The sequence below is a fragment of the Oncorhynchus tshawytscha genome, linkage group LG05 (genome assembly GCF_018296145.1).
Source record: "Oncorhynchus tshawytscha isolate Ot180627B linkage group LG05, Otsh_v2.0, whole genome shotgun sequence".
Taxonomy (NCBI): Eukaryota; Metazoa; Chordata; class Actinopteri; order Salmoniformes; family Salmonidae; genus Oncorhynchus; species Oncorhynchus tshawytscha.
The window spans coordinates 79,665,189-79,687,080 of record NC_056433.1 but is presented as its reverse complement, the minus strand read 5'-3'; the positions used below and the strand labels follow the sequence as shown (position 1 = coordinate 79,687,080).

Genomic DNA, 21,892 nt, shown 5'->3' with positions numbered 1-21,892 from the left:
ATCCAAACCCACCGTAGACACTGAGGTTGAAGTCTTTGGTCTGTTTGCCCGCTGCGTTGGTGACACTACACTGATAGTGTGCCTGGTCTCCGAGGCGAGCACTCTTTATTTTCAATGTCTGGCCCTTGTTGCTGACCTCTATGTTGGGGTCACCTAGGAACACCAGTCTGGGAGAGAGAGGGGAGACACACCCTATGGGATTAGAATCATATCCAGTTGAATTGTTCATATTAGTCTATACACAACTAATGGAAGAGGGAACTCACTTCCTGTCTTTGTACCACTGGATTGTGGGAAAGGGAGTTCCTTTGACCTTACAATCCAGACTGATCTCCTGGTTGAGCACTGCCGACACATCCCGAGGGGAGCCAGTCCCTACGATGGTGGGGGGGACTAAAGGAGGGGAACAAGGGGAAGAGTGGAGATATGAATGAGATCAAGGAGTCAAATGCTGCCCCCATTCACCCAGCCAGTCAGTGCTGCCTCCATTCACCCAGCCAGTCAGTGCTGCCTCCATTCACCCAGCCAGTCAGTGCTGCCTCCATTCACTCAGCCAGTCAGTGCTGCCTCCATTCACCCAGCCAGTCAGTCCTGCCTCCATTCACCCAGCCAGTCAGTGCTGCCCCCATTCACCCAGCCAGTCAGTGCTGCCCCCATTCACCCAGCCAGTCAGTGCTGCCTCCATTCACCCAGCCAGTCAGTCCTGCCTCCATTCACCCAGCCAGTCAGTGCTGCCTCCATTCACCCAGCCAGTCAGTGCTGCCCCCATTCACTCAGCCAGTCAGTGCTGCCTCCATTCACCCAGCCAGTCAGTGCTGCCTCCATTCACCCAGCCAGTCAGTGCTGCCTCCATTCACCCAGCCAGTCAGTGGTGCCCCCATTCACCCAGCCAGTCCTGCCTCCATTCACCCAGCCAGTCAGTGCTGCCTCCATTCACCCAGCCAGTCAGTGCTGCCTCCATTCACCCAGCCAGTCAGCCATTCACCCAGTCAGTGCTGCCCCCATTCACTCAGCCAGTCAGTGCTGCCTCCATTCACCCAGCCAGTCAGTGCCTCCATTCACCCAGCCAGTCAGTGCTGCCTCCATTCACCCAGCCAGTCAGTGCTGCCTCCATTCACTCAGCCAGTCAGTGCTGCCTCCATTCACCCAGCCAGTCAGTCCTGCCTCCATTCACCCAGCCAGTCAGTGCTGCCCCCATTCACCCAGCCAGTCAGTGCTGCCCCCATTCACTCAGCCAGTCAGTGCTGCCTCCATTCACCCAGCCAGTCAGTCCTGCCTCCATTCACCCAGCCAGTCCATTCACCCAGCCAGTCAGTGCTGCCCCCATTCACTCAGCCATCAGTCTGCCTCCATTCACCCAGCCAGTCAGTGCTGCCTCCATTCACCCAGCCAGTCAGTGCTGCCTCCATTCACCCCCATTCAGCCAGTCAGTGCTGCCTCCATTCACCCAGCCAGTCAGTGCTGCCTCCATTCACCCAGCCAGTCAGTGCTGCCTCCATTCACCCAGCCAGTCAGTGCTGCCTCCATTCACCCAGCCAGTCAGTGCTGCCCCCATTCACTCAGCCAGTCAGTGCTGCCTCCATTCACCCAGCCAGTCAGTGCTGCCTCCATTCACCCAGCCAGTCAGTGCTGCCTCCATTCACCCAGCCAGTCAGTGCTGCCCCCATTCACTCAGCCAGTCAGTGCTGCCTCCATTCACCCAGCCAGTCAGTCCTGCCTCCATTCACCCAGCCAGTCAGTGGTGCCCCCATTCACCCAGCCAGTCAATGCTGCCCCCATTCACCCAGCCAGTCAGTGCTGCCTCCACTCACCCAGCCAGTCAGTGCTGCCTCCATTCACCCAGCCAGTCAGTGCTGCCCCCATTCACCCAGCCAGTCAGTGCTGCCCCCATTCACTCAGCCAGTCAGTGCTGCCTCCATTCACCCAGCCAGTCAGTCCTGCCTCCATTCACCCAGCCAGTCAGTGCTGCCCCCATTCACCCAGCCAGTCAGTCCTGCCCCCATTCCATTCATTCACCCAGCCAGTCAGTCCTGCCTCCATTCACCCAGCCAGTCAGTGCTGCCCCCATTCACCCAGCCAGTCAGTCCTGCCTCCATTCACCCAGCCAGTCAGTGCTGCCTCCATTCACCCAGCCAGTCAGTGCTGCCTCCATTCACCCAGCCAGTCAGTGCTGCCTCCATTCACCCAGCCAATCAGTGCTGCCCCCATTCACCCAGCCAGTCGGTGCTGCCTCCATTCACCCAGCCAGTCAGTGCTGCCTACACTCACCCAGCACTTCCAGAAGGAAGTCCTTCTCTGTACTTCCTGCGATGTTTATGGCCTTGCAGCTATAACTTCCTGTGTCTGCCATGGCGGCCTTCAATAGCCTCAGGGTCTTCCCACGCTGCAAGATCTGAACACTGCTACTGGGAACCACCTACACACACATGCACACGCACAAATTGAGAAATCGTTAAGAGATTCACATATTGAATTGAATAAATAAATATATATATATATATATATGTGTGTGTGTGTGTTGTGTGTGTGTGTGTGTGTGTGTGTGTGTGTGTGTGTGTGTGTGTGTATGTGTGTGTGTGTATGTATCCTATCAGTGGAGGCTGGTCAGAGGAGGATGGTTCATAAGCTAATGGAATGGTATCAAACACATGGAAATCATGGAAACCATGTGTTTGATGTGTTTCGATGCCATTCCATTAATTCCGTTCCAGCCATTACTATGAACCCGTCCTCCCCAATATAGGTTCCACCAGCCGCCTGTGACTCACATACTGTATGTACTCGTTTAAAATGAATTGTTAATTGAACTGCTTTTGAACTGACAGCAGACAGACAACAGAACTATACTTTAGGTGTTACTTTATTACTGAATGAACATGATGATTTTCCCATCTGCAGGACATGAGCTCTGTTGGAGAAGAAAGAACACCGTGGCAGCCAAATGACAACACTTAGCCTGCAGGAATATATTCCATTACAGTGTACAGTTTAGGCTTATGCTCCCATATGAATATCTCATCATTATTATTGTGATGTGTTATCTATGAGCCTGCTGCTTCTAAAACATCATTAGATACAGTATTTCACCGTTGCTGTTTTTATTCCACACACACACACAGACACACACACGGCCTGACACACAAACCATTCATGATGCTACCCGTGATGCTACCCGTGATGCTACCTGTCACGCTACTCTGGACCTCGTATAGGCCCAGTCTTCTGGACCTCGTATAGGCCGAGTACTCTGGACCTCGTATAGGCCCAGTACTCTGGACCTCGTATAGGCCCAGTACTCTGGACCTCGTAAGGTAAGATTTGAATACCCCTGCTCTAAGTAATGGACGTATTTAATGATTAGAGGTCTGTTATCATATTCACAATATTTAGTGGTGTAAAACAATCTAAGACTAAAAGGCAGATTTATTAGTAGTCAATAATCTATTCAGGAGACTCTATTATATATCAAATGAATGTGGATGACTTATGTTTTATCCTAACACCCATCTCTACAGCAGCTGTGTAATATGAGTTCACCTACAGGAACGCCATCCTTGTACCAGGTGATGACGGGAACAGGACTTCCTGTGACATCACACACCAGGTTGGTGGGCTGGTTCAGAACCACCGACACGTTGCCCGGCGACCCGTTGTCACGGAGATCTGGGGGCACTGCATGGAGGGCATAGGACAAAGGTCAGGTCTGCTATGCTATATTATGCTATACCGCAACAGTGCTACTAGTAGCGTAGTGGAGGGTAAAGATTGTTTCTTTACTCACCGCAGACAGCGACCAGCGTTTACCCTATTTTTTTTTACCTGAATACTAACAACCATCTTATTTTAGCAGCAATACCACATGACAAAGTATTACCATAGCATTTTAGCAGTACTACCACATGACAAAGTAGTAATATAGTTATTTAAAAGTACTACCACATGACATAGTATGAATATAGTACTTTAAAAGTAATACCACATGGCATAGTATTAACATAGTACTTTCGCAGTAATACCACATTACATAGTATTAATATAGCACTTTAGCAATAATACCAAATTACATAGTATTAATATAGTACTTTAACAATAATACCAAATTACATAGTATTAATATAGTACTTTAGCTGTAATAGCACATTATATAGCATTAAAACACTATGAGACACTGTAAGACACTGTGTTACAATATGACAAAGTGCTACCATATACTACCATATAATTCAGTTCTAGTATTATTATGATTAAGTTCTACTATTGATTCAGTACCACTACTACTACAGTAATATTGTAGTATTTTACGCTAGGCTAGCTCACCGTTGACTTTGAGCTGGTACTTCTTCTGGGTGGTGCCAGCCTCGTTGGCGGCAGTGCAGACATACTCTCCGTTGTCCAGCTGAGACACCGATGCCAGTATGAGAAGGGTTCCGTCCTCCATGATCGTCAGACCGGGTTCGTTCCCTGTCAGCTCCTGACCGTTACGCAACCACTTGATCACAGGGGTAGGAGTGCCTGAGGGGAAAAGGGAGAGAAAGAAAAGTGGTAAGATAAGTGAGCAAACATGGGCAAAATATATTTAGATAGTTTTATTGTATATCCTGTAGACAACATCAATCAATAAAATGCATTTATAATGCCCTTTTTACATCAGCAGATGTCACAAAGTGCTTGTACAGAAACCCAACCTAAAACACCAAACAGCAAGCTATGCAGTTGTAGAAGAACAACATCCAGTCTATTGTATAAGGATGACTGAAGGGGAACCTTACTGGTTGACAGATGACACATTTTGTCTAATGGATCCTATTGTGATTAGATGACTGTATAAAGCAGAGTTGGTTATCACCTTTGGCTGGGCAGGGGAAGGCGATGCGCTGGTTTGCTACTCTCTCCTGGTGGGGGCTGTTGAAGGGGGGCTCCAGGACATCAACCACAGGGGGAACTGGGGAGGGAGGTGACGGGGAAGACACACCACATTAATGATAAGAACAACTGTGCATGGGCATATCCTTAACCTTTCAGTTTAGGTTCAGGATAAACAATATCTTAATCCTAAACCTAACCATGTTTGAAAAGAATTTGGATGCAGCATTGCCAATCCATGTTGGGTTAAATACGGAAGACACATTTCGGTTGAATGCATTCAATTATGCTACTGACTAGGTGTCACCTTTCCCTTTAACTATTATTCTAAAGAATCTCCGGTGTGGCTTATAGGGGACTCAGTGACTCACCTTGCACCTGCAGCTGTACATTGGCCTGGTCTCTTCCAGCGATGCTGGTGGCCAGGCAGGTGTAAGTCCCTTGATCACTCAGCCCCACCTGGCCTAAGGTCAGAGAGCCATCGAGGGAGGTCCTATAATGTGTCCCGTCCACCACCAGGGCGGCGCCATCCTTCAGCCAGGCCAGGAAGGGCTGTGGAACCCCCCGTGCCACGCAGGGAAGATCCACAGGATGCTCCACCTGCACCTTCAACACCCTCGGGCCAGCTTGGATACTGGGGGGCACTGGAGAGGAGAGGAGAGGAGAGGAGAGGAGAGGAGAGGAGAGGAGAGGAGAGGAGAGGAGAGGAGAGGAGAGGAGAGGAGAGGAGAGGAGAGGAGAGGAGAGGGAGAGGAGAGGAGAGGAGAGGAGAGGAGAAAGGCAGTCAGAGGAAACAGTCAGTCAGTGGAGAGAGACAGATGGGAGAGAAGACAGGCAGTCAGTGGAGACAGACAGACAGACAGACAGACAGACAGACAGACAGACAGACAGACAGACAGACAGACAGACAGACAGACAGACAGACAGACAGACAGACAGACAGACAGACAGACAGACAGACAGACAGACAGACAGACAGACAGACAGACAGACAGTGGAGAAAGAGACAGACAGGAGAGAAGACAGGCAGTCAGTAGACAGACAGGAGAGAAGAGAGGCAGTCAGTGGAGAGAGACAGACAGGAGAGAAGACAGGCAGTCAGTGGAGACAGACAGACAGGAGAGAAGACAGGCAGTCAGTCAGAGAGACAGACAGGAGAGAATACAGGCAGTCAGTGGAGAGAGACAGACAGGAGAGAAGACAGGCAGTCAGTGGAGAGAGACAGACAGGAGAGAAGACAGGCAGTCAGTAGAGAGACAGACAGACAGGCAGTCAGTGGAGAGAGACAGGAGAGAAGAGAGGCAGTCAGTAGAGAGACAGACAGACAGGCAGTCAGAGAGAGACAGACAGGAGAGAATACAGTCAGTGGAGAGAGACAGACAGAGAGAAGACAGGCAGTCAGAAGAGAGACAGGAGAGAAGACAGTCAGTGGAGAGACAGACAGGAGAAGAGAAGACAGGCAGTCAGTGGAGAGAGACAGACAGGAGAGAAGACAGGCAGTCAGTGGAGAGAGACAGACAGGAGAGAATACAGGCAGTCAGTGGAGAGAGACAGACAGATCAGGCAGTCAGTGGAGAGAGACAGACAGGAGAGAAGACAGGCAGTCAGTGGAGAGAGACAGACAGGAGAGAAGACAGGCAGTCAGTAGAGAGAGACAGACAGGAGAGAAGACAGGCAGTCAGTGGAGAGAGACAGACAGGAGAGAAGAGAGGCAGTCAGTGGAGAGAGACAGACAGGAGAGAAGACAGGCAGTCAGTGGAGAGAGACAGACAGGAGAGAAGACAGGCAGTCAGTGGAGAGAGACAGACAGGAGAGAAGACAGGCAGTCAGTAGAGAGAGACAGACAGGAGAGAAGACAGGCAGTCAGTGGAGAGAGACAGACAGGAGAGAAGAGAGGCAGTCAGTGGAGAGAGACAGACAGACAGGAGAGAGAGACAGGCAGTCAGTAGAGAGAGACAGGAGAGAAGACAGGCAGTCAGTGGAGAGAGACAGACAGGAGAGAAGACAGGCAGTCAGTAGAGAGGCAGACAGGAGAGAAGACAAGAGGCAGTCAGTGGAGAGAGACAGACAGGAGAGAAGAGAGGCAGTCAGTGGTGAAAGACAGAGGAGACAGACAGGAGAGAGACAGACAGGCAGTCAGTGGAGAGAGACAGACAGGAGAGAAGAGAGGCAGTCAGTGGAGAGAGACAGACAGGAGAGAAGACAGGCAGTCAGTAGAGAGAGACAGACAGGAGAGAAGACAGGCAGTCAGTGGAGAGAGACAGACAGGAGAGAAGACAGGCAGTCAGTGGAGAGAGACAGACAGGAGAGAAGACAGGCAGTCAGTGGAGAGAGACAGACAGGAGAGAAGAAGACAGGCAGTCAGTAGACAGAGAGACAGACAGTAGAGAGAGACAGGGAGAGAAGAGAGGCAGTCAGTAGAGAGAGACAGACAGGAGAGAAGAGAGGCAGTCAGTAGAGAGAGACAGACAGGAGAGAAGAGAGGCAGTCAGTAGAGAGAGACAGACAGGAGAGAAGAGAGGCAGTCAGTAGAGAGAGACAGACAGGAGAGAAGAGAGGCAGTCAGTAGAGAGAGACAGACAGGAGAGAAGACAGGCAGTCAGTAGAGAGAGACAGACAGGAGAGAAGACAGTCAGTAGAGAGAGACAGACAGGATAGAAGAGAGGCAGTCAGTAGAGAGAGACAGACAGGAGAGAAGAGAGGCAGTCAGAGAGAGAGACAGGCAGTCAGTGGAGAGAGACAGACAGGAGAGAAGAGAGGCAGTCAGTAGAGAGAGACAGACAGGAGAGAAGAGAGGCAGTCAGTGGAGAGACAGACAGACAGTCAGTAGAGAAGACAGACAGGAGAGAAGAGAGGCAGTCAGTAGAGAGAGACAGACAGGAGAGAAGACAGGCAGTCAGTGAGAGAGACAGACAGGAGAGAAGAGAGGCAGTCAGTAGAGAGAGACAGACAGGAGAGAAGAGAGGCAGTCAGTAGAGAGAGACAGGCAGTCAGTAGAGAGAGACAGACAGGAGAGAAAAGGCAGGCAGACAGGAGAGAAGAGAGGCAGTCAGTGAGAGAGACAGACAGGAGAGAAGAGAGGCAGTCAGTAGAGAAACAGACAGGAGAGAAGACAGGCAGTCAGTAGAGAGAGACAGACAGGAGGGAAAACAGGCAGTCAGTGGAGAGAGACAGACAGGAGAGAAGAGAGGCAGTCAGTGGTGAAAGACAGACAGGAGGGAAAACAGGCAGTCAGTGGAGAACAAGGATTATACAGTAAATTAGGTTTTCCACACACTGAGCTATTTTCTTAACAAGCCATCATCCAGATTATCAGTCACATTCTGCTTTCCTCCACTGCTTTGCTGTGTCAGATATATCTGAGCAGTCTAACAGTGCTATTCCCCAGTCTGTGGCTGTGAGTGTTTTTCTATGTTTGGACAGTACGCCTCAGAACCCTCTCCGCCCCTACAGGTGATTATAATGTGCTCTTCGGATGCCATTCAGATCGCTGCTGCAGGTTAATTGTAGTGTTCCAACGGCTTTAGTAATTTCCACAAACACTTCAAACAGTCCTGAGTGCCTGACTCAGTGTACTCATCTAGCCAACGCTGTCATTTCCCTTAATTTCCCTCTCCTCTCTTCAACTTCTCCCTCTCTTTCTATTTGTCTGTCTACCCGTCTGTCTGTGTAGATTGAGTTTAAACACCCTTGCTGGTCTTGCCCAGGCCCAGTGAGCAATGTTAATGTGCCTGGGGCTGAGTGAGTAATGTTCAGTGCAGTGTTCTCACACATCAGATATTTAACATCTAATGAGTGTGTCTGTGCTGCAACTGAGGAATTGAGGCTGTTCTGAGGGCAAAGGGGCGGGACGCAACTCAATATTAGGAAGGTGTTCTTAATGTTTTGTACACTTAGTGTATATATCAATTTTATTTTTATTTAACCTTTATTTAACTAGGCAAGTCAGTTAAGAACAAATTCTTATTTTCAATGATGGCCTAGGAACAGTGGGTTAACTGCCTGTTCAGGGGCAGAACGACAGATTTGTACCTTGTCAGCTCAGGGATTTAACCTTCCGGTTACTAGTCCAACGCTCTAACCACTAGGCTACCCTACCTTAGGCTACCCTAATGCACTGGAGAGGTCATTAGAACAGTCTGCAGCACCCGGCCTCACACTAATGAACTCAGAAATCAAATGTCTACTGTTTGCTGATGATCTGGTGCTTCTGTCCCCAAACAAGGCAGGACTACAGTATCACCTAGATCTTCTGCACAGACTCTGTCAGACCTGGGCCCTGACAGTGAATCTTGGTAAGACAAAAATAATGGTGTTCCAAAAATGGTTTAGTTGCCAGGACCACAAATACAAATACCATCTAGACACTGTTGCCCTAGAGCACACCAAAAAACTATACACACTGTACCTCGGCCTAAACATCAGCTCCACAGGTAACTTCCACAAAGCTGTGAACTATCTGAGAGACAAGGCAAGAAGGGCCTTCTACGCCATCAAAAGGAACATAAAACTTGACATCCCAATTAGGATCTTGCAAAAAATACTTCAATCAGCTATAGAACCCATTGCCCTCTAAGGTTGTGAGGTCTGGGGTCCACTCACCAACCAGGAATTCACAAAAAGGGACAAACACCCAATTGAGACTCTGCATGCAGAATTCTGCAAAAATATACTGTGTGCAACGCAAACCCCCAAACAATGCATGCAGAGAAGAATTAGGACTAAACCCACTAGTTATCAACATCCAGAACATCCACCTAAAAGGAAGTGATGCCCACACGTTCAACCACAAAACAGTAAATATTGAGTGCAATATTTACTTTTGAATTCAAGTCGTTTTTTGTTGTTGTTTTGTGTCTTCTCACTTTTGATTATTGTTCATTTCACTTTATTTGGCCAAGTAAGCATGTTTCCCATGCCAATATAGCCCCTTTGAATTGAGAGAGATAGAGTGAGAGAGAGAGAGAGAGAGAGAGAGAGAGAGAGAAAGAGAGAGCAAGCGAGAGAGAGAGAGCAAGCGAGAGAGAGAGCAAGCGAGAGAGAGAGAGCAAGCGAGAGAGAGAGAGAAAGGGAGAGAGAGAGAGCAAGCGAGAGAGAGCAAGCGAGAGAGAGAGAGAAAGGGAGAGAGAGAGCAAGCGAGAGAGAGAGAGCAAGCGAGAGAGAGAGAGAAAGGGAGAGAGAGAGAGAGAGAGAGAGAGAGCAAGCGAGAGAGAGAGAGCAAGCGAGAGAGAGAGAGAGAGAGAGGAAGGGAGAGAGAGGGAGAGAGAGAGAGAAAGCGAGAGAGCAAGCGAGAGAGAGAGAGAGAGAGCAAGCGAGAGAGAGAGAGAGAGAGAGAGAGAGCGAGAGAGAGCAAGCGAGAGAGAGAGAGAGAGAGAGAGAGAGAGCAAGCGAGAGAGAGTTTCAGTAGAACTTCCTCCGCTATCCTGAATATTGTTACGTGGAAAGGGGTATAGCTATACGATGTACATGTACACATTCATTCCATGTGCTATCGTTGTAGTGTTGACCCTTACCGAGGACACTGAGGAGAATGTTCTGGGTGAAGTTGCCTGCGATGTTAGAGGCCACACACACGTACAGACCACTATCTGATACTCGGCTCTCCAGGATCTTCATGGAACCAGAGGGCAGCTGCGTGTGTCTGGGAGAGGAATCACACAAACACAAATGTAAATACACATCAAGTAAATTGAACACACACACAGGGATACATACAGCGCATTCAGAAAGTATTCAGATTGCTTGACTTTTTCCACATTTTGTTACGTTACACAACCTTATTCTAAAATGGATGAAATAAAAATAGTTCCTCATCAATCTACACACAATACCCCATAATGACAAAGCAAAACCACGTTAGACATTTTTGCAAAAGTATATATATAAAAAAAATGGAATATCACATTTACATAAGTTGTTGAAGCACCTTCGGCAGCGATTACAGCATCAAGTCTTCTTGGGTATGACGCTACAAGCTTGGCACACCTGTATTTGGGGAGTTTCTCCCATTCTTCTCTGCATATCCTCTCAACCTCTGTCAGGTTGGATGGGGAGCATTGCTGCACAGCTATTTTCAGGTCTCTCCAGAGATGTTTGATCGGGTTCAAGTCCGAGCTCTGGCTGGGCCACTCAAGGACATTCAGAGATTTGTCCCGAAGCCAGTCCTGCGTTGTCTTGGCTGGGTGCTTAGGGCTGTTGTCCTGTTGGAAGGTGAACCTTCACCCCTGTCTGAGGTCCTGAGCGCTTTGGAGAAGGTTTTCATCAAGGATCTCTCAGTACTTTGCTCCATCCATCTCACCCTCGATCCTGATTAGTCTCCCAGTCCCTGCCGCTGAAAAACATCTCCACAGCATGCTTCACCGTAGGGATGGTGAGAGGTTTCCTCCAGACGTGACGCTTGGCATTCAGGCCAAAGAGTTCAATCTTGGTTTCATCAAACTAGAGAATCTTGTTTCTCATGGTCTGAGTCTTTTAGCTGCATTTTGGCAAACTCCAAGTGGGCTATCATGTGTCTTTTACTGAGGATTGGCCACTCTACCATAAAGGCTTGATTGGTGGAGTGCTGCACGGATGGTTGTCCTTCTGGAAGGTTCTGCCATCTCCACAGAGGAACTCTGGAGCTCAGTCAGAGTGACCATCAGGTTCTTGGTCACCTCCCTGACCAAGGCCCTTACCCCCCAATTGCTCAGTTCGGCCGAGGGGCCAGCTCTATGAAGAGTTTTGTTGGTTCCAAACATTTTTGATTTAACCCTTGTGCTTTAAAGTAAAAAATATGAAGCACACTGTGATATGGGTCAGATTGACCCGCACAGTTTAAACACCCTCTAGACAGTCAAAGGACCAAGTAAAAACAGACCAAACTTTATTTTGTCTTGTCAGACCTTTCAGAAAGAAGAAATACAATAACTATTTGTTAAACATATTTCCTTTCTCACAAACAAGCATTTTCTGTTTGGAAACACATACACACACATTGACACGCGCTGTCTTACCTAGCGCTTGAAATGAAAACGTTCTGATACACATCAACAACAGTCAGCCATGTTGAGTCGAGCCAAGTCCAAGACATGTCATGACATGGGTGAATTCCAGGTCGAAAGGAGAGCAGAGACACTGTATGTGTGTGTGTCTGCGTGTGTCTGCGTGCGTGTGTGTGTTACCTGGGTGAGAAGGGGGAGATGAGCTGTTTCTCCTTGGCCCAGGTGATGATTGGAGGGGGGATACTTTGGACCTCACAGGGCAGGGTCACGTCCTCTCCCTCAATGACAGACACCTCCAGGGCCCCACCGTTGCTCCCCACCCCTCCAGAGACCCCGCTCTGCCTGGGACGCACTGAACAGACAGAGAGAGAGAGAGAGAGATTGACAACCAAACAAACCAAAACAAAGGCAAAGTCTTCTCATGCTTTGTTGATTTAAAAAAAGCCTTCGACTCAATTTGGCATGAGGGTCTGCCATACAAACTGATGGAAAGTGGTGTTGGGGGTAAAACATACGACTTTATAAAATCCATGTACACAAACAACAAGTGTGCGGTTAAAATTGGCAAAAAACACACACATTTCTTCACACATGGTCGTGGGGTTAGACAGGGATGCAGCTTAAGCCCCACCCTCTTCAACATATATATCAACGAATTGGCGCGGGCACTAGAAAAGTCTGCAGCACCCGGCCTCCCCCTGCTAGAATCCGAAGTCAAATGTCTGCTGTTTGCTGATGAGCTGGTGCTTCTGTCACCAACCAAGGAGGGCCTACAGCAGCACCTAGATCTTATGCACAGATTCTGTCAGACCTGGGCCCTGACAGTAAATCTCAGTAAGACCAAAATAATGGGGTTCCAAAAAGGTCCAGTCACCAGGACCACAAATACAAATTCCATCTAGACACTGTTGCCGTAGAGCACACAAAAACTATACATACCATGGCCTAAACATCAGCGCCACAGGTAACTTCCACAAAGCTGTGAATGATCTGAGAGACAAGGCAAGAAGGGCATTCTATGCCATCAAAAGGAACATAAATTTCAACATACCAATTCGGATTTGGCTAAAAATACTTGAATCAGTCATAGAGCCCATTGCCCTTTATGGTTGTGAGGTCTGGGGTCCGCTCAACAACCAAGACTTCACAAAATGGGACAAACACCAAATTGAGACTCTGCACGCAGAATTCTGCAAAAATATCCTCCGTGTACAACGTAGAACACCAAATAATGCATGCAGAGCAGAATTAGGCCGATACCCACTAATTATCAAAATCCAGAAAAGAGCCGTTAAATTCTACAACAACCTAAAAGGAAGCGATTCCCAAACCTTCCATAACAAAGCCATCACCTACAGAGAGATGAACCTGGAGAAGAGTCCCCTAAGCAAACTGGTCCTGGGGCTCTGTTCACAAACACAAACACACCCTACAGAGCCCCAGGACAATAGCACAATTAGACCCAACCAAATCATGAGAAAACAAAAAGATAATTACTTGACACATTGGAAAGAATTAACAAAAAAACAGAGCAAACTAGAATGCTATTTGACCCTACACAGAGAGTACACAGCGGCAGAATACCTGACCACTGTGACTGACCCAAAATTAAGGAAAGCTTTGACTATGTCCTGGGGCTCAGTGAGCATAGCCTTGCTATTGAGAAAGGCCGCCGTAGGCAGACATGGCTCTCAAGAGAAGACAGGCTATGTGCTCACTGCCCACAAAATGAGGTGGAAGCTGAGCTGCACTTCCTAACCTCCTGCCCAATGTATGACCATATTAGAGAGACATATTTCCCCCAGATTACACAGATCCACAAAGAATTCGAAAACAAATCCAATTTTGAAAAACTCCCATATCTACTGGGTGAAATTCCACAGTGTGCCATCACAGCAGCAAGATGTGTGACCTGTTGCCACGAGAAAAGGGCAACCAGTGAAGAACAAACACCATTGCAAATACAACCCATATTTATGCTTATTTATTTTATCTTGTGTCCTTTAACCATTTGTACATTGTTAAAACACTGTATATATATAATATGACATTTGTAATGTCTTGATTGTTTTGAAACTTCTGTATGTGTAATGTTTACTGTTAATTTTTGTTGTTTTTCACTTCATATATTAACTTTGTATGTTGTCTACCTCACTTGCTTTGGCAATGTTAACACGTTTCCCATGCCAATAAAGCCCTTGAATTGAATTGAATTGAGAGAGAAAGAGAGAGAGAGAGAGAGAGTGGTGAGTAGATCATAAGACATCATAAGTCACATCAAATACAATACATGGCATTACAAATACCCAGCTTACTGTGAAACAATGAATATGAATAAGAAGGGAATACAGAGGGCCTGTTAACTGTCTCTTGCCGTAGAGAGTTAAGAGCCCCTCAGCAGGCCTTTCCTACCGTAGACAGTGAGCTGGACCTTCTTGGACCTGTAGCCGGCTGCGTTGGTTGCAGTGCAGACAAACTCCCCAGACTCTTCCCCGGTGGGGGAGGTGATGTGGAGGCTGCCGTCAGACCCCAGAGAGAAAGACAGACCACCGACGTTCAACAGCTCCCCTCGCTACGGAGAGACGGAGTCATACAGGGCAGGGGTTAGAGATCAGAGGGCATCTCTCTCACTTTAGTAACTTACTTTATTGACATTGAAAGGGGGTGAGAGAATGGGAGTATGAGGAACGGGTGGTGTGTGCATGTGTGTGTGTGCGTGTACGTGTGCGTGTGCGTGTGTGTGCGTGTGCGTGCATGCGTGTGCGTGTACGTGTGCGTGTGCGTGTGTGTGTGTTCGCGTGTGGAGATTCAAAAAGTAATTCTTTCCCTGTTCTCTAGACAACACTTTACCATAGAGAGGACTAAATGTGATCATTACACATCAATGATACTTTGGTTCCCAACATGTGCTGACGGACTCATTCTATTTATATGACTGAAGGCCAATAAATGTGACCTTAATGTCTACTAACATCTGTCTCAAAAACAATCAAGCACCAGGCAAGAGGGGGTCCTTTGTGAGTTGGCCTGGTGGCTTTGACATGGTATTGATACGTTGGAGAACGCAGGGTGAAGGAATCAGAGCGAATAGGAACAGAGCAGCTGGTGCAGAACTTATCAGAGTCAGGTTTCATATGCCTCTGAAGCCCCATTCACTTTAATAGCATATATTTTGCTAGTCCCTGAAACCAGTGTGCATGATGAGAAAAACTGAACCACACACATGCGCACACACACACCCACACTCACGCCCACGCATTCGCGCGCACACACTCTCACACACACACACATGCACACACACAGTCAAAGGCCTGTTACTGTCTTCTGCCATTGTCTTCCCAGAATCCACTACTGGGAAAGTGATTGATCTAGAAATACATAACAGCCCACAGGTGTGTGGAGGAACATTACTGCTCTAAGGACACGTCTCGAGTTCTGTTGGTCCAACACAATGCAACACAACCCAACACAGCCTGACTCTACCCAACACAGCCTGGCTGTACCCAACACAGCCTGGCTCTACCCAACACAGCCTGGCTCTACCCAACACAGCCTGACTCTACCCAAGACAGCCTGACTCTACCCAACACAGTAGGCCTTTTAGCAGGGGTGTTAAAGTGAGGTCTAGTGCAGGGATCATCAACTAGATTCAGTCGCGGGATGATTTGTTTCTTCAGGGGATGATCGGGTATATGGCCAATATACAACGGCTAAGGGCAGTTCTTATGCACGACGCAACACGGAGTGCCTGGACACAGCCCTTAGCCGTGGTATATTGGCCATATACCACAAACCCCCAAGGTGCCTTATTGCTATTATAAACTGGTTACCAACATAATTAGAGAGGTAAAAATAAATGTTTTGTCATACCTGTGGTATACGGACTGATATACCACGGCTGTCAGCCAATCAGCATTCAGTACTTGAACTACCCAGTTTATAATTACAAATAATTTGTAGACTGCATATTGACCGCAAGAAGTCTAAACAGATTTGTTTGACTAAAACATGATCATTTCAATCCGTGTTTACATTTGTATACGATCACGTGTCTGTCTACTATGTGTGGGAATACCTGGGAACACATTTCCACAATTAAAATCACTTGGAGCTCATTTCCTGGTGTTTTTACAGTCTTCTATGTTCAACAATGATCAAAACAATGACCAATTGTATTCTTTTTTTGGGAGAGCCAAATAAAACCACCCGCGGGCCAAATAAAACCACCCGCGGGCCAAATAAAACCATGATCAACGTTATAATGGGAAATGTCTTTATTCCACACAGTCTCTAGCTCCACACAGCCTCTAGCTTCACACAGCCTCTAGCTCCACACAGCCTCTAGCTCCACACAGCCTCTAGCTTCACACAGACTCTAGCTCCACACAGCCTCTAGCTTCACACAGCCTCTAGCTTCACACAGCCTCTAGCGCCACACAGCCTCTAGCGCCACACAGCCTCTAGCTTCACACAGCCTCTAGCTTCACACAGGCTCTAGCTTCACACTTCCCCTTCAAACCCCCACCCCCTCATTCCCACACAGCATAATGCCATACACACCATATGTGTAACTATAAGTGGATGCGAGCACACAAACACCTGTACAAGCATGTCCAGGTCCAGAACAGATAGAGTACATTACACTAATAGGAAAAAGGCTGTCATGAGTTCCCACGTGTTTATTTTATTTAACCTTTATTTATCGAGGCAAGTCAGTTTAAGAACAAATTCATATTTACAATGACAGCCTACCCCCTTGGCCAAACCCTTCTGTCCTGGTTCTGGTTATAAGTACTATACCAGGAATCCAGACTTACAGACTGATTGACTGATTGAATTTAATAGACTATTTAAAAACATAATGGCGCCAAACATAATGTCGCTCCAGAAGGTGATACCGCCACATACAATTGAAGAAAATCATTGAGGATAACACAATAAAGCTTATTTCCATTGTGGTGCTTTGAAGAGGGAAGGGGGAAGAGGGAAGGGGAAGGGGGAATGCAGAAGGGGGAAGGGGAAGAGGGAAGGGGAAGGGGAAGGGGGGAATGGGGAAGGGGGATTGGGGAATGGGGAAGGGGGAAGGGGAATGGGGAATGGGGAATGGGGAATGCGGAAGGGGGAAGGGGAAATGGGAATGGGGAATGCGGAAGGGGGAAGGGGGAAGGGGAATGGGGAAGGGGAAGGGGGAATGGGGAAGGGGGAAAGGGGGAATGCGGAAGGGGAAGGGGGAATGCGGAAGGGGAATGCAGGAAGGGGAAGGGGAAGGGGGATGCGGAAGGCGGAAGGGGGAAGGGGGAATGGGGAATGCGGAAGGGGAAGGGGATATGGGGAAGGGGGAATGGGGAAGGGGAAATGCGGATGGGGGAAGGGGAATGCGGAAGGGGGGGAAGGGGGAAGGGGAATGGGGAAGGGGAAGGGGGAAGAGGGAAGGTTAAGGGGAATGCAGAAGGGGAAGGGGGATGAGGGAAGAGGGAAGGGGAAGGGGGAATGGGGAATGCGGAAGGGGGAATGCGGAAGGGGTAAGGCGGAAGGGGGAAGGGGGAAGAGGGAAGGGGGAAGGGGAAGGGGAATGGGGAATGGGGAAGGGGAAGGGGTATTGGGGGGAGGGGAAGGGGAAGGGGAAGGGGAAGGGGGAATGCGGAAGGGGGGGGAAGGGGGGGGGAAGGGGGAAGGGGGAATGGGGAAGAGGGAAGGGGGAATGCGGAAGGGGAAGGGGGAATAAAGCTTATTTCCATTGTGGTGCTTTGAAGAGGGAAGGGGGAATGCGGAAGGGGAAGAGGGAAGGGGAATGGGGAAGGGGAAGAGGGAAGGGGGAAGGGGGAAGGGGAAGAGGGAAGGGGGAAGGGGGAATGCAACAAGGTTAGGCGGCAATAGTAATGGCAACAGACAATGACAGACAAAATTGTTGTTTGATTCATAACATGAGATAATTAGTACAAATCCCTTTCCTAATAAATGACTATGTGCAGGAACATGTCCCTTGTCTCACATGTCCTTAATATATAAAACAATCAATACCTAATATATATGAGACAATCACAATATTATAAACAACAGGCACCAAAAGGCAGACCATATGCTATCTCTGGCATGTTATTCTCATCCATGTACTATAATCTTACACTTTTGAGACATGCTACTATTTAGCCAAGTTCCAGAGAATAACAGCTGAGTTTAAAAACGTTTCTGTCCCCCATAAACACTTTAACATCTTAAAGGAACAACGTTTTCACTCCTTCTCGTTGAATACTTATGGTTATCCCTTACTAAGGTAACGTAGCGACATAGGTACCTGGGGACCAGACTGTGGACAATCTGATGTACAAAACACAATTTAATCTGAGAGATTCTCTCCTCCACTTTGAACCATCTAAGGCTTTCAAAGAGGGAATGGTCAAGATGAGTAAGTGCTGGAAGTTTAAGAATAATCCTGACTAATTTGTTGTGAGATGTCTGCAATTTATTTTGTATTATCTTGGGGGCACTATTGTACCAGGAAGAGCACGCATAGACAAAGTGGCACTGAACAAGAGCCTATGCCAATGCCCCCAATGCATTCTTATCCAGATATTTGAAGGTTCTTGACAGAAACCTAATTTTACTTTGGTTCACTTTGGAGATAACATTTTGTGCCATGCTTTCCCCTGTCAGATGGTTATCTAGCACATATCCAAGATAATTAACATAGTATTTTGCTGTGACTACTATGTCACCTACTACCACCTAAAAATCTGGGGATTTCCTCAGTTTCACTTTGAACCCGAACAAGATGGACTCTCTTTTTCCAAGGTGAAGAGACAGCTTATTGTCATTATGCCACTTTTATATGTTTACATATCCTACATTACTCATCTCATATGCAGAATCATCTGCATAGAGGAAAAGGTCACATGTACAGGCAGATTTCAGATCATTTATATACAATAGAAAGAAAAGTGGACCCAGCACACTCCCTTGGGGTACCCCGCAGTTCAAGATTTTGGGTTTAGATATGGTCCCATCCACATCCACCATCTGTTTCTTCCTTGCAGATAAGAGCTAACCCTTTTTACTGCTAAGTAATTAAAGCTCATGACTATTAGTGTGATTAACAGAATCTAATGATCCACTGTATGAAATGCCTTTTGGAGATCTAACATAACCACACCACACAATTCCCTCCATCTACTTCCTTCCTTATGTGTTCAGTTATATATAGTAGGCAAGTGTTGGTGGAATGGAATGTTCTAAATCCAGATTGGAGCTCATATAATAGGTTATGTAAGGAAATATAACTGTCAATGGATGTACAGAAACACATAACCTTTAATGAGAGGAACAAAACAAAAACAAATGAATTCATTACACATCCATTTCCCCTGTCTCTCTCTCTATCTGTATGTCTCTCTGTAGGTCTCTGTCTATCTCTCTCTTTATATGTCTCTCTCTCTATCTGTATCTCTCTCTCTATCTGTATCTCTCTGTCTCTGTCTCTCTCTGTCTGTCTCTCTGTAGGTCTCTGTCTATCTCTCTCTCTCTCTCTATCTGTCTATCTCTATCAGTCTCTCTCTCTCTCTCTCTATCTCTCTCTGTCTCTCTGTATCTGTCTCTGTCTCTCTCTGCCTCTATCTCTCTCTGTCTATGTCTCTCTCTGTCTCTCTCTCTGTCTGTCTCTCTGTCTGTCTGTCTGTCTGTCTGTCTGTCTGTCTGTCTGTCTGTCTGTCTGTCTGTCTGTCTGTCTGTCTGTCTGTCTGTCTGTCTGTCTGTCTGTCTGTCTGTCTGTCTGTCTGTCTGTCTGTCTGTCTGTCTGTCTGTCTGTCTGTCTGTCTGTCTGTCTGTCTGTCTGTCTGTCTGTCTGTCTGTCTGTCTGTCTGTCTGTCTGTTTCTCTGTTCTCTCTCTGTCTCTCTCTCTGTCTGTCTCTCTCTGTCTGTCTGTCTGTCTGTCTGTCTGTCTGTCTGTCTGTCTGTCTGTCTGTCTGTCTGTCTGTCTGTCTGTCTGTCTGTCTCTCTGTCTGTCTCTCTGTCTCTGTCTCTCTCTCTCTCTCTCTCTGTGTGTGTGTTACAGTGCAACTCAACTGGTGTGACCTGGATAAACTTGCCCCAAACCCAGAGAGATGGAGGACAGTCGTCAAAAACCAAGTACTACAGACCTTGGACCAGGTGATGTCGGGCGTGGGCACTCCGTCGGCACGACAGGGTAGGGTCTCTCTCTCTCTCAAATCTGTCTCTCTGTCTGTTTCTCTGTCTGTCTGTCTGTCTGTCTGTCTGTCTGTCTGTCTGTCTGTCTGTCTGTCTGTCTGTCTGTTTCTATGGGGGTGCCCTCTGTCTGTCTGTCTGTCTGTCTGTCTGTCTGTCTGTCTGTCTGTCTGTCTGTCTGTCTGTCTGTCTGTCTGTCTGTCTGTCTGTCTGTCTGTCTGTCTGTCTGTCTCTCTCTCTCTCTCTCTCTCTCTCTCTCTCTCTCTCTCTCTCTCTCTCTCTCTCTCTCTCTCTCTCTCTCTCTCTCTCTCTCTCTCTCTCTCTCTCTCTGTGTGTGTGTTATGGTACTGAAGACCTGAGGGCCATGTTGGATGGTAGGCATCACTGGTGAGGGGAGAGGAGAGGGGGGGCATTAAGTTAGACCAGTGAACCTGTGTGTGTGTGTTGTGTTTCTGTGGCGTCTGCATGGTGGACACAGTGTTTGGCTGACACACATAAACGTATCCCTCTCTTCTCCTTCAGGGCGTAGTGGTCTAAGGCACTGCGTCTCAGTGCTAGCGGCGCCACTACACATACTCAGCTTCGAATCCAGGCTGTATCACAACCGGCCGTGATTGGGAGTCCCATCGGGCGGCGCACAATTGGCCCAGCGTCGTCCGGGTTTGGCAGGACAGAAGGGTTTGGCCAAGGGGGTAGGCTGACATTGTAAATACGAGTTTGTTCTTAACTGACTTTCCTAGTTAAATAAAGGTTAAATAAATAAAATAAAATAAAATAAAAAATCTCTCCCTCGCTCCCTCTCTCTATCTGTTTTATCAATAGGCACTGGGACATCTGGGGAAGATATTAACGCCGGACACTTGGAGCGGCTACAGAGACTAACTCACAGTTTAACATCACAATTAGTTATTTAACTCATGATGACTTTACAGGTTCTCACTCTCTCATGTAACATGTAGACAAAATACACTCTTCTGTACTCTTCTACTGGAAGTGTACTGTGAACTAATGCACAGTCCTGCTAGTCTGGGTCTGTGGTTGTTCTCTGAGAAAGGTTGGAAGGAAATGTCTACAGAAACATATGAGGATATAGAAATGAGCTAATTTCAACCTTTCAAAGAGCATTTCAACATACCATGACCCATTCCCATTTATGAAGGTAGAATTGTAGAAGCACCACCCAAACTGGTTCCAATAAAGAATGAGAACATATTTTTCCCTCTTCCTGTTCCAAACCCTTCCAAACTGTGCCACTCTCAACAGCTGTTCCTGGTTTTTATGCAAACTCAGACAGTTATATTCATGAAGTAAGAACAGAGAGAGAGAGTGAGAGAGAGAAAGAAAGAAACAAACAACAGATAGAGAGAGACAGAGGATAGAGAGAACAGAGAGAGACAGAGCGTACAGAGAGAGTGAGAGAAAGAACAGAGAGAGAGAGATAGAGAGAGTACAGAGAGAGGAGAGAGAACAGAGAGAACAGAGAGAGAGAGAAAGAGAGAGAGAGAGAACAGAGAGAGAGTACACACAGAGAGAGAGAGAGAGAGAGAGAGAGAGAGAGAACAGAGATATAGAGAGAACAGAGAGAGAGAGTACAGAGAGAGTACAGAGAGAGAAAGAGAGAGAAAGAAAGAGAGAGAGAGAGAGAGTACAGAGAAAGAGTATAGAAAGAAAGAGAGAGAGAGAGAGAGTACAGAGAAAGAGTATAGAAAGAAAGAGAGAGAGCGAGCGAGAGAAAAAATGAGAGCTAGTATAGAGACAGAGAGAGAGACAGAGAGAGAGAGAGAGAGAGAGAGAGAGAGAGAGAGAGAGAGAGAGAGAGAGAGAGAGAGAGACAGAGAGAGAGAGAGAGACAGAGAGAGAGAGAGAGAGAG

General features: G+C 47.4%; 1 protein-coding gene across 1 annotated transcript in view; it reads right to left on the bottom strand.

Annotated features, from left to right (window-relative positions):
• Positions 1–21,892, bottom strand: part of hmcn1 (hemicentin 1) — a 233,761-nt gene that overhangs the window by 86,205 nt on the left and 125,664 nt on the right. The window contains 12 exon segments of the mRNA XM_042322447.1: positions 13–167; positions 267–393; positions 2,269–2,416; positions 3,542–3,672; positions 4,318–4,512; positions 4,847–4,942; positions 5,235–5,507; positions 10,377–10,504; positions 12,024–12,195; positions 14,256–14,415; positions 19,976–20,064; positions 20,370–20,405. Coding sequence (XP_042178381.1) covers positions 13–167; positions 267–393; positions 2,269–2,416; positions 3,542–3,672; positions 4,318–4,512; positions 4,847–4,942; positions 5,235–5,507; positions 10,377–10,504; positions 12,024–12,195; positions 14,256–14,415; positions 19,976–20,064; positions 20,370–20,405 — 1,710 coding nt within the window.